The sequence below is a fragment of the Aptenodytes forsteri genome, unplaced genomic scaffold (genome assembly GCF_000699145.1).
Source record: "Aptenodytes forsteri isolate BGI_AS27 unplaced genomic scaffold, ASM69914v1 Scaffold59, whole genome shotgun sequence".
NCBI classification, from domain to species: Eukaryota; Metazoa; Chordata; class Aves; order Sphenisciformes; family Spheniscidae; genus Aptenodytes; species Aptenodytes forsteri.
Genome location: NW_008794085.1, coordinates 2,380,671 through 2,391,697, shown reverse-complemented (window position 1 = coordinate 2,391,697; position 11,027 = coordinate 2,380,671). Strand labels below are relative to the sequence as shown.

The 11,027-nt window shown below is 41.4% G+C and overlaps 1 protein-coding gene across 1 annotated transcript in view; it reads right to left on the bottom strand.

The window, feature by feature from the left end:
- Positions 1 to 1,649: 1,649 nt before the first annotated feature.
- MCOLN2 (mucolipin 2) overlaps positions 1,650 to 11,027 on the bottom strand; it is a 22,291-nt gene continuing 12,913 nt past the window's right edge. Inside the window, exons 9-14 of the mRNA XM_009274066.2 lie at positions 9,724 to 9,873; positions 8,171 to 8,272; positions 7,934 to 8,056; positions 5,090 to 5,296; positions 3,566 to 3,681; positions 1,650 to 2,232 (exon numbers count right to left, since the gene is read on the bottom strand). Coding sequence (XP_009272341.1) covers positions 2,196 to 2,232; positions 3,566 to 3,681; positions 5,090 to 5,296; positions 7,934 to 8,056; positions 8,171 to 8,272; positions 9,724 to 9,873 — 735 coding nt within the window. The 3' untranslated portion in view covers positions 1,650 to 2,195. The remainder of the gene's footprint in view (positions 2,233 to 3,565; positions 3,682 to 5,089; positions 5,297 to 7,933; positions 8,057 to 8,170; positions 8,273 to 9,723; positions 9,874 to 11,027) is intronic.

Here is an 11,027-nt window from a genome sequence, read left to right as displayed (position 1 = left end):
AAAAGGTGTGAATCCAGCACTGGTTTTGCCCTTGTATCCACTCTCCAGGTTCCCAGAAAGGGGAGGGGGGCGGGAACACGGGAAATCTGGTCTATTTTTCTGCTGTCCTTTGGGAAAGTATTTATTCACATTTAATTCAAGAACCAATTATTTTCTCTCTTGCCCTTCATATCAAGTTCAAGCCAGTCCACGCTACAACCAACCATTGCATCTTCGCAGCTCGGAGGTGACTACTACTGCTGAGAACGCTATGGTGGCATTGGATTCTTCTAACATCTGCCCACTGCAGGCTTTGTGGAAGCACTGCTGAAGGTCTTGGATGGTACTGTAAACTTCTAATATCTTTGCTCAAGGACAGCAAATCAGGCTTTTATATCTAGGGCTGCAGGTAAACATGTAGTTCCATTAACAAGAACACCCACTTTAGACAACGCTGATAGCGAGCCCTTCCTTTAACAGTTGATTTTTTGTTCTCCTGACTGCCTGGCAGCATCAGAGCATCAATTTTCCAAGTTCTAGTTAGTTTCTGACCATCATTTTCCTACATTATGGTTATCTGCTATCAAAGACTCCTGGTCCCCTCCGATACTCTTCTTCGTGCCAGATTTCAAGGGGATGTAATGCAGTATTTTGAGGCGTCTTCTTTAAGAACAGCTTTCAGTAAGTCAGGATCTCGTTCCAAGTTTTACCAGCATCACTTCCTTCTTACCCCAAACGAAGCTGCCACCCACCTTATTCATACAAGGGCAGCATTTCAAATTGCCTTTGCAATTTGAAACACTAACAAGCCAGAACTTGCACAGGGTCCATCATTAATAGTTGAGGATACATATCGAGACCGAAGTCCTAGCCAACACACTCCGAAGCGAACATCATCTGCTACAGACAATTTACTTTTAGGGAGCAGACAGCCCCATTCAAAGTGGAGCACCTAATATAATAGTCCACCCACCCCCAGGGGCAGTCAGTACCACTGAAAGTCTTCAGAAGCACCTGTGCTATACTATACTGGACGTGCTTTAAAGCTACCAAAAGTGCTCTGTTCTCATTGAAAAAAAAAAATAAATTCTAAAGGTCAAAGGGAAAAAAACCCCTAGCACTTTGGGATGGTCAGCTGTAGAGATGCCTAGACAATCAGCTGAACAAACCAACTGCCAGACTCAGTTGTTACATACTTTCTTCCACTTAAAATGTGCTTGAAACAGAAGTAATTAGGCAAGTCAACTCCCTGGCATTGGTTTTGCCTGAATTTGCTCTCCAGGTTATGGCAACACAACAGTGCAATACAAAAAAAAGAAAAAAGAAAAAAGCAGCAATAATCTTTTCATCATCCTTCACATGATGCTTGCTATGGAAGCTTCCAACCATGCAAAAGTAGTATTTACCTATAGCTAAAGTAGTAAGTTTAATTTGGAGACGGTACACATCAAATATCGTGGATATAATAGAAAAGACTCAAAGCCAAAAAAACACCCAACAGACTGCTTTTGTTTTTAGTAAAGGGTAAAGAAATATAATAGAAAAGACTCAAAGCCAAAAAAACACCCAACAGACTGCTTTTGTTTTTAGTAAAGCTGGTAAAGAAAAGATTGTGATCTATAAATGGTGTGTGTTAAAATGATACACAAGAGAGAACAGCATTTAATTTGCACTTTTGTGCAGCTCTGGAGTTTTACATAAATTTATTTCAAGGAAATGAATTGTGCCAAGTAGAAATTACAGTCTCAATGCCAAATGCATCACTTGAAGCGAAAAACTCCTCCCTTCTCCTTGACTACTTTTTATTTAATTTTTTTAGCATGGAATTATTTAAAAAAAATTATTTTCACGTATTTCTTTTTCTTAACAACAACAGTAGTTGGTTCAGGGCCACCTTCCTTCCTCCTAGAGATGATTAGCAAACAGAGCTCCCACAGAGACTGCTCAAGGATCAGCCTTCTTTAACATGACAGAACTTGAGGCAAGAATACAGAGTTCTTCACAGCTCTCCTCCAGATGCAGCTTCCGCGCTCTCCTCCTGGTCAGCCAGCTGATGTCACATGAGCAGCTTTTCTTCCCCCAACACCTTAATTAGGTAAGATTAGTCTGTTCATAACGAGGCAGGTCCAGATAGTGGGTTTCAATTTGGAGAATTATTCTTCTCCATACAACTATGCTTTCTTTGCATATTAGTGGTGAATTTCAATGTGTAGTCATCAATTAATAAGTATCAAGTTGTCATCACTCTGTTGTCTGCAAAAGAAAAAAAAATTCACAATTTTTCATTCAGCAAGAAATGCAATAAGCAGCATTTACCTGTACAAAACCAAGCTGAGTTTTGATCCTTCTGTTCTGTGCTCTCCCATTTCAGCATACAGCTCCAACACCTGCACTGGGACAATCAAGCAGAAACTGCTATAGTAGCAAAAGCTCTAGATTTGCACTCCAGCTGCCAGGCTTGTGCCTTCAATACTCTGCAGCATATTACAGTAAAGCATATTTATTATGCTCAAGCAGACAAAAATCTCTTATCCTGCACAATGACTTGGATGTGAAACCTGAAGCTGTACCTGGCTGGAGTTCTTATTCACTAATTGGCTTTCAAGTGTCCGCAGCAACTGCTGGGATACCTGCCCATCATCATCTCACATGCTCCTTTTTGGCTATGAGCTTTCCCTCTGCCAGCATGTATCAAAAGTATAAAGTTACATTTCACAAAAGCCTCAGTATATAAGTAGACAAGTATCCTACTGCTAAAACAGGATTTGTTATGCCAGTTGGGATTGAACAAGCGTTCACATTCAGCTCTATTCTTTCTCCCATAGCCTGGCTTCCTTGCCCAGTGCTCACGACCATTCGGTGCACAAGCAGGAATTCTCCCAGACTGCCTAGGGACAGTGACAAGATCCCTCCACTCTCGATCAGGGATTCAGAACCGTGTTAGGTTTCCTCAGAAACAGAATTCAAAGAATAGATTTCCATACCAGCAAGCACCAGGTGAGATGTTCATCTCTCACCAACACCAGCTTAAAAAGGACCACTGCTAAGACCTCCAAAGGCTTGAGTTTGGTGGCAACCAGACATTTATAAGCATGTTTCCAATATTCTGACAGATGGTATTGAACCAGTTTGCCTCACAGACACAGCATAGCTTTGGGATTAAGTGCTGGTCCCTGGCTGAATCACATTATCTTGCTTTCTCCTACTACTCCCAGCCTAGTGGAAAAGCTTTTTAGAAACAGAAGACTTGCAAAACCCTAAGAAGCAGAGACTTAGTTTGCTCTTGACTCCTTGGTAGTTCCATGTTATACTCTGGTGGAAGTTGATGAGAGGACTGCAGTTTCTGCATGGTAGTTTTCGTATGAGCAAAACACTTAAAACATGCATTTAAGCTCAGAACTGCCACCCCTGCACCATTGGCAGACTAAGGATCTAACACCAAGTAAAGCACAAAGAGGAACAACAGACTCCAAATATTCCACGGACTGAATTCTGGATGCTCCAGCACTTGTGAAACAGCACTTTGCAGTGAGAAGCTAACTGGTATACTTCTGAGAAAAACACTCATTAAAAGCACCCTACTGACCTCCTACAGCAGCAGATGAATGGCATGGAAGTCTGTTCTTTTCTGTAGCCAACACTGCCGTGGTCTTTTAGAAATTCATGTAGATCTGTTACTGGAAACCCACTTTGTTGGTATTTCTGAAAGAGAAAGCACGTTATTTACAACACATGAGAAGTTATGGGCACGAAGTGTTCTAGAATTTCCTCTAGAGTGTGATAGCCAAAACTAGACTATTTGGTTCATTGGTTCAGTATTGCTGTAGGAAGAAAAAAAAAAAACAAACAAAAAAACAAACTCCCCCCTCCCCCATACAATCCCATCCTAGAAACACCACATATGTAGTTGGTGGAACAAAGCAATCTAAGTGACTAAGTAAAAATCATATTGTTCACAGATTCTCTTACATTTTGTTTGCTGTCCATAAGACCAAGCGAGCGATCTCAAGTCATACAGGCACTGATTCTCCCTTGTTCACATCAGCTGCTGTGCTCACTGTGAGTGCTCTGGGCTCATTCTCCCTAGGAAACCCAATGCTGGATTTGAAGGGCCCTACCGTGGACATTCAGCATTGCCATGCTGAAGGAACGTTCCGCAAAACACCAGTTCAGCACACTGAAATGGCTCCCCATTGACCCACATGAAGCGCTCAGAGGGAAGAGTAACAGTAAAACACTGTTTCGCAGGTCAGACCATCCAATAAACTCAGAAGCACTGACAGTGAAGTTGTATTTTGAGATGCTTAGAAAGTGGAGCTCTTGCTCAGTCTGGAAGTTGTGGTTCATGTCAGACTAGCCTTATTCTGCTGGCCTGTTTATCTGACACTGAGACAAGAAAGGGACGAGAACTGAAGAGCATGATCCACATTGCCTTCCCGCTGGTTACTGCGGCTACCAGGAGCACAAAGGAGAGACAGCACTAGAGGGCAAGAACGAAAGGTAGTTACCGAAAACTTCATTTTGCTTTCAGCCAGTTTATACTGGAAATGGATGGCACAATTTTAACTTAAATAAGTAGTGGGTCTTTCGGAAGACTCTTCCTTTTAACCACACATTTCCAAGCAGCACATTAAGCAAGCCTGGACACCTAAATGAGTTCAGAGTTATCTCCTCGGCCCTTACCACACTCCTGCCAAGGGGATATTCGCTGAGATGCCAGCAAACCCTTCCTGACCTCAGCTTCTGGTGCCACGAGAAGAAACATTCACTCCAAACAAGACTTATCCGGCTCTGCAACTATACTTAAAAATTGACTCTTTCCACTCATCCTTCCACTTAGGTTTCCGTTAGCTATTACCTTTTTGAAGCCAGGTGAAGCAGCAAAAAATACAAAACAGGGACACACACTAAGGATGATTTTCCAAACCAATTATTGCTTAGTCGTTTGGATGACTACCCAGTCATCCTCCCAATTTCACCACAGACTAAGCTAGAAGATTTTAATAATCTCACCAGTCATCATAACTAATGCTAGACGGTATGGTGTTGAGTGAATAAGAATGAACACAAAACTGATTAGAAGTGTAATGGGGAAAAAAAAATGTTTTACCTTTATGGTGTCATAGGAGTCGGTAATGAGTGCAATAAAAAGGCTGAGGATCATGTATATAAACAGACTAATGAAGGAGTACAGATATAACCGACTGAACACCCACACCAGCGTGCTCTTCTGCTGGATTTGAGCAAATGTTGCAAACATATCATCTCCGTTGACCAAAGAAAACAGACACTCAGCCACCGTGTTCAGATCTTCAAACTAGAAAATAATGAGTACAAGTTATTAATAGAATGTGAAGATCAATCATCCAGATTAAAGGGAAAGTGAAAGTGTTATAAAAACAAAAGTAATTTTTTTTTTTGAGTTTTACTCATAGCACAAGAAAAAAGCCAAGCCAGTCAATCAAATGCTACCACACTTTCTTTCCTGTACATTCAGACCAAAACATACATGTCAGTAATAGAACCATGTAGAAATATAATCTTGACTAAGCATTATACATTAACATCAGAAATAAGATTTATTATCAAGAAATAAACTTGTGATGCTCAACAGGCAAAACAGCCAGTAACTGACCACCACAGAAAGTTCAAGTTACTGAGTTTTAAGCTATTTTAGACCTGCAGGAAAATACCATTCTGTTTGCCAAAGCACGTAAACAAAGTGATTTCACAGAGTCTATACAGTAAATCAGCGGCGGTATGCTGGGAACAGAACCCACATCCTCTGGTTACCCAGCTCTGCAGCATTACTGGAGTAGGGGTAATTAATCAATATTGTATTAAGAAGTTAGAGATAGCATACAGCCTTCAGAGCTCAAATGGTCTAAACTAGATTTGTCCTGTGATAACATCATGCATCTGTCATTCAGAAAACCCTGAGCTGTAGGTAAAAGCTATAGCTGTACTGTGAAGCAACTAAGCACACCCTTGGCAAAAATCATGGTTTCATTTCAAGGACATCCTCTTAAATTCCTAACTCCGTTTCCCTGAGCTAGAACGTGCCCTGAGGCTAAATTCCATTCTGCAAGCAGGTAAGCACACACTTCCCACCATCGCTCTGTCCCTCCAAATAACTGGATTTGTTAACTGTACTTTATTGGACAATATGAATTAATGCACAACGTTTTAACATAGCTATTAACAATGAAGTAACATGACTACACTCACTTGAATTGCGGTCCTATATTGAAAACAAGATGTCAAGAGGATGTTTGTAAGGAAAACATACTGTTGCACAGGAACAGCAGGTCTGGTCTTACCCATAGCTTATTTTTTGTTATTATTATTTTTATTTATTTTTAAAGCCATTATGAGACCCAGCAGCACATTTTCTGAGAAGAAGGGGTACACGGCATGGGTAATTCTTGAGTAACCCACACGTTTTGATGCATGGGCACAGAGAGAAACCTGCTAAGTATTGCTCACCTATAAGCCCCTAGACTGACATAACACAAAATCCCTCTCTCTGGCTGTAGTAAAAGAAGGAAAAAAACCCAAACATATGTATGTCTATGTTTTTGAGCTAAGGCCCTCAGAATTTTTGAGCACAAGGACCTCTTCTCCTGTGTACCTGCACAGCAGGGAAGGCTCTTCCCATTCCTCACCGGGGACAGCTCATGCAGCCGGAGAGCCCCGCGAAGCCAGCCCCGGGCTCTGCCTGCTCCGGGCAGTGCCACGCTGCCTTCCAGCGGGGTACCGGGGAACTGTCAGCAGTGGGAGCAGCCCCCACAGCCACAGCTGCTTTCCTCGACATCGGTCTGTGATATTTAGCAAGAGGTAACGTTTTCATAGATAAGCATGTTATTGACTACGCTTCCTTTTGCTCAGATAATTAATGTACTCGCTGCAGGGAAGCTGCGACAGTATTTATGCTGCGCCTGTTATAAACAATTGAGCCTCTGGTATGACTGAGGATCCCACAGCATCCAGCGTCCCATGGAGAAATGTATTGTCATCAACTTGAAATATGTGCAGACTGAATACCTACATTTCTCAAAGGAGAGAATTACATTATGTTAGAGGAATCCAAGCTCTGGGGATGCAAGAAGCTGAAGCAAGCACTGCAGCATGTGTCTCTGTTACAGTATGTACTGTGTAACCAAGAATTGAGAATGAGAAGTCATACATTTGTTACTCATTAATGGACATCTAGAATTATCACAACAGGAATCTGCCTTTTTTCAAACTGCCACATAAAGCATCTGCTAAGAAAAAAAAACAAACAAACAAGCTTTGCGGGGTTTTTTTGCTTGTGTTTTGGAATATACAAAGCCTTGCTGCTGTACCCAGGTTTCAGACAAGACGACATACCAGGCACACACTTCAATAGCAACCTCAAAAAAAAAAACCCCAACAAAAAACAACCAAACAACAAAACCCCACAACACACCCACACACAGGAAGCAAAGTAAACAAGACAAGCATTCATCCACCCCTTTATAAGTCAAGATTTAGGAGCTGAAGTAACATGGCACAGGAAAGATTTGGAAAAACAAGGTCAGAGCCAAGGAGATTCCCAGAAATGGTAACGGTGAACTACTGCCTCTGACCCAACTGAACTGGGATTGCCAGAAGAGGGCGAAAGAGATAATAGACCAATTTACCTCTAGTCCCTAGCCAGACATTGCCCGGATAAACCGTCCGCTCATCACAAACACAGCCTTGTGTTTGAGATTACATTGAGTTCAAGCACACAGTGAAAGCAAGAATACAGTTATTTTGTTAAATGGAGCAGGCGGCAGGAGGTACATATGGATGGAGAGACCCTCCCATGTTCTTCATGTTACAGCTTTTAAACAAAAACATGAATTCAAGACCTATTTCTGCTGTTATAACTAGGAATTATACACACACAGATATTCACACATCGTTAGACCAGAAAAGGAGTACATACCTTTTCATGATAAGGTCCCAGGACAATCCAACCACAGAAAGTATAGCCAAGATAAATCATCCCAGCACAACAACAAAACCTTAGCACTTTGGGCAGTGACGCCTGCATAGTCAAAATGAGCACCTACACGTCAGGGTGGAAGAAAGGAGAAGGGGGAAAAGCCACAAGTTAGAGAGACCTGACTATATATGTGACAAATATATGCTTTAATTGGTGAATATTTGATTCCTGCCTTACATTGTAGGTTTGAAAATATCCCAGGTATCTGATGACTCCAACCCAGACAAGCAAAGTTGATGTTCCAAGTAAAATGCTGCAGACATCATAACTTGTGAGGTTCTGAGGGATCCAAACAGAGCAGGTGGTCAAGTTACAAAGCAGTAGGTATGTCAGCTTGACAGCTATTCAAGTTCCAGCAGTTCAAACAAAGAAAGCAGGGCAGTCCAATACTGAAAGGATGTTGCTACATCGCAAAAATCAGACCGAAGTGAACTGCAGTTATTTAGTAAGATCACCCAAATGCAATAGTGCTGCAAATGAAAACACATTTATGCTGATATTCTTGTAGTTTTGCATGAAGAACTAAAGCCTTTACTTTGGTTATGACACGGTTTTAATATTAGATTGAATATCTCCACATTTTTGTTTAAAAAAAAAAGGTTAATATATGCTATTGTTAGGCAAACAAGCTCTCATTCGCTCTTTAGTAAAACACGAGCCATCATTTAAATGAAAAGCGAGCCTCAGGACTACAGCCCTTGCCATGCTACGTGCATTTAGATCTCTGAACAGGTTGCCAGCTGTTTGGAGCCTGAACATCATTTTTACTGCCAGTGAAGTTTATAACCAATTCTACTTGCATTTTACTTTAGAAGGCTAGAACTGGTTGCAAGAAGCACGAGATACCCATCTAGCTCAAGATTTCCTACCCTTATCCCCCCACCTCGCCGTACAGCTGGAGGTTCTCAAGTGCTTTCTCTGAAGGCCGCTCTGGGCATCTGCTCTTTGAGCCTTAATACACACGAAGCAGGAGCAGCACGTTACCTACCCTGTTCTTCCCAGAATACAAAGTTTTGTGAACACATGAATCGTTGACATACAGCTCTATTGAAGAAAAAAAGAAAAAAAAAAAACCCACACCAAACAAAAAACAAACAGACAAAAAAAAGAAGAAAAAAAGAAAAAAAACCCCACACCAAATAAAAAACAAACAGACAAAAAAAACCAAACCCTGAAGAGCTGCCAGCTGGACAAAACACATTGATTTCAGCAAGCCCAGACTGGGAGGTCAAGGACTAGCAGGTGACGCTGCCTGTGCCTGTAGTTTGGACGGGCCAGGAAAGCAAGTTATAACAGCTATGAGCTATGTTTCCAGTCCCACAAGCCATCAAGACCCCTGTTTTATCCAAGGGGATGACTCTTGGTTTCCCTGTACAATAGGTACTACCGCTTCTTACAGAAATAACACAACCCAAGTTGTTTGGGTTTTGTTTGGTTTTTTTGTTAGGAACTGTCTACCCGCAGGTCCTATACCAGGGATTAGGGGGCTTAGCACTGTGGAAATAAGATGTTTAAATAGCTTACATGGTCTTACTGAAAGACTTTGGGGAAAAGGGACTGAAGGCAGTTATCAGTCAAACTAACACCAGGAAGTGAAGAAATAAGAACTAGCAAAAGTAAACAAGATGACTAGTGACTATGATAGCTCACTTTCATTTGTCCCCAAGTTAAAACACATTACACGTGGTTGTAACAAAACTAGTATTTCATCTGAAGTATTCAACTCTCACCTTGGCTTTTATTTCCATTTTTAGGATTGACCCAATGATTGTCATCACATCACTGATAATTACCAGGACATACCATCCATTTATGAACTCCAGGCGATCAGCGTGACAGACATGACGCTTATATTTCTCCAAGAAGTAGTTCACAAATCTCTATTGACAAGCATTTAGATGTTTAGTTACAGGTCACCTTAAGATGAAAAATATGTGCAGATGCCCCAGTAGTATAGCAATGCCCCCTTTTCCTATAGTATTTGCTGGAATAATAGCTTAAAACTCATTCTCAATAGCAACAGAAATAAATGGGGGGGGGAAATCAAGATTGGTTTAGGCCAGTGAAAACCAACTTTCCACAGAACAGCTGACTTCATAACCGATCCCAACTAGCCTAACCATGGCTTGTTATCCCCTTTTTAGCCCCCTTCACAAAAGTTTCTATCCACTTCTAACAGAGCAAGGCCACCCAACTTAAGGAGTGAAAAGAATTAATAACTCAAATACAACTATAAGGCAAGAGCTCTCATTTCCAGTACAGCCGACGATGCCACTTCCCACACCCAACACTGCCTATCTGCTTTCACTTGCTCTTTTTGCTCATGAATAAATGCTGATGTCCCTATTCCTGACAGCAGTTTGACAATGCCTTTGCTGAATTGTGTCTTCTTCACCCTGGTCTTGTTTACAAGCTACAAAAAGGATATATTGAACAAGAGAAACAAGTATCTGTGCTTTCAGATCCTACCTATTCTGAACTCTTTTTCCAACTCCCATAAGCCACATGCTTGTAAAGTTCGTATCAATTAATGGTTATAATTGTGTTTCTGCATCAGTTTTTGGACCAGAAGAGCTGAATCTGCTGACATGAAGCTCTACAAGCAGCTTGAGATGAAGTCAGACAAGGCTAGTCTCAGTCTGCAAAGGAGGGTGAGCAGGGAAGAAGATGACAGCAGATGGTGATCAGGGATTGTGGAGGGAGAAGGAAAGAAGAACTGAAAAAGGGCAGTTCCAGCCCCAGAAAGACCAAAAAAACTCAAGCCAGAGTTGGACTATATGCTGTGCTTTACATTTTCTCCAGTTAGAGCTGGCTTTGAGGGATGTTCATTAAAGCATTAATTTATGACAAGACCTCTATGGGAATTCTACTCTGAAGCCAGGTAAGGAAGAATTCATGTTTTGAAGGTGCGGGATGTGTTGGCTGTAAGCAGCACACAGACACTGTGTGGTTTTTTGCATAAAGTCAGAAGGTTTTTTAGATAAAGTCCTGGACAAAAAAAAAAAAAAAAAAAAAAAAAGACCCCTTTTTCTCT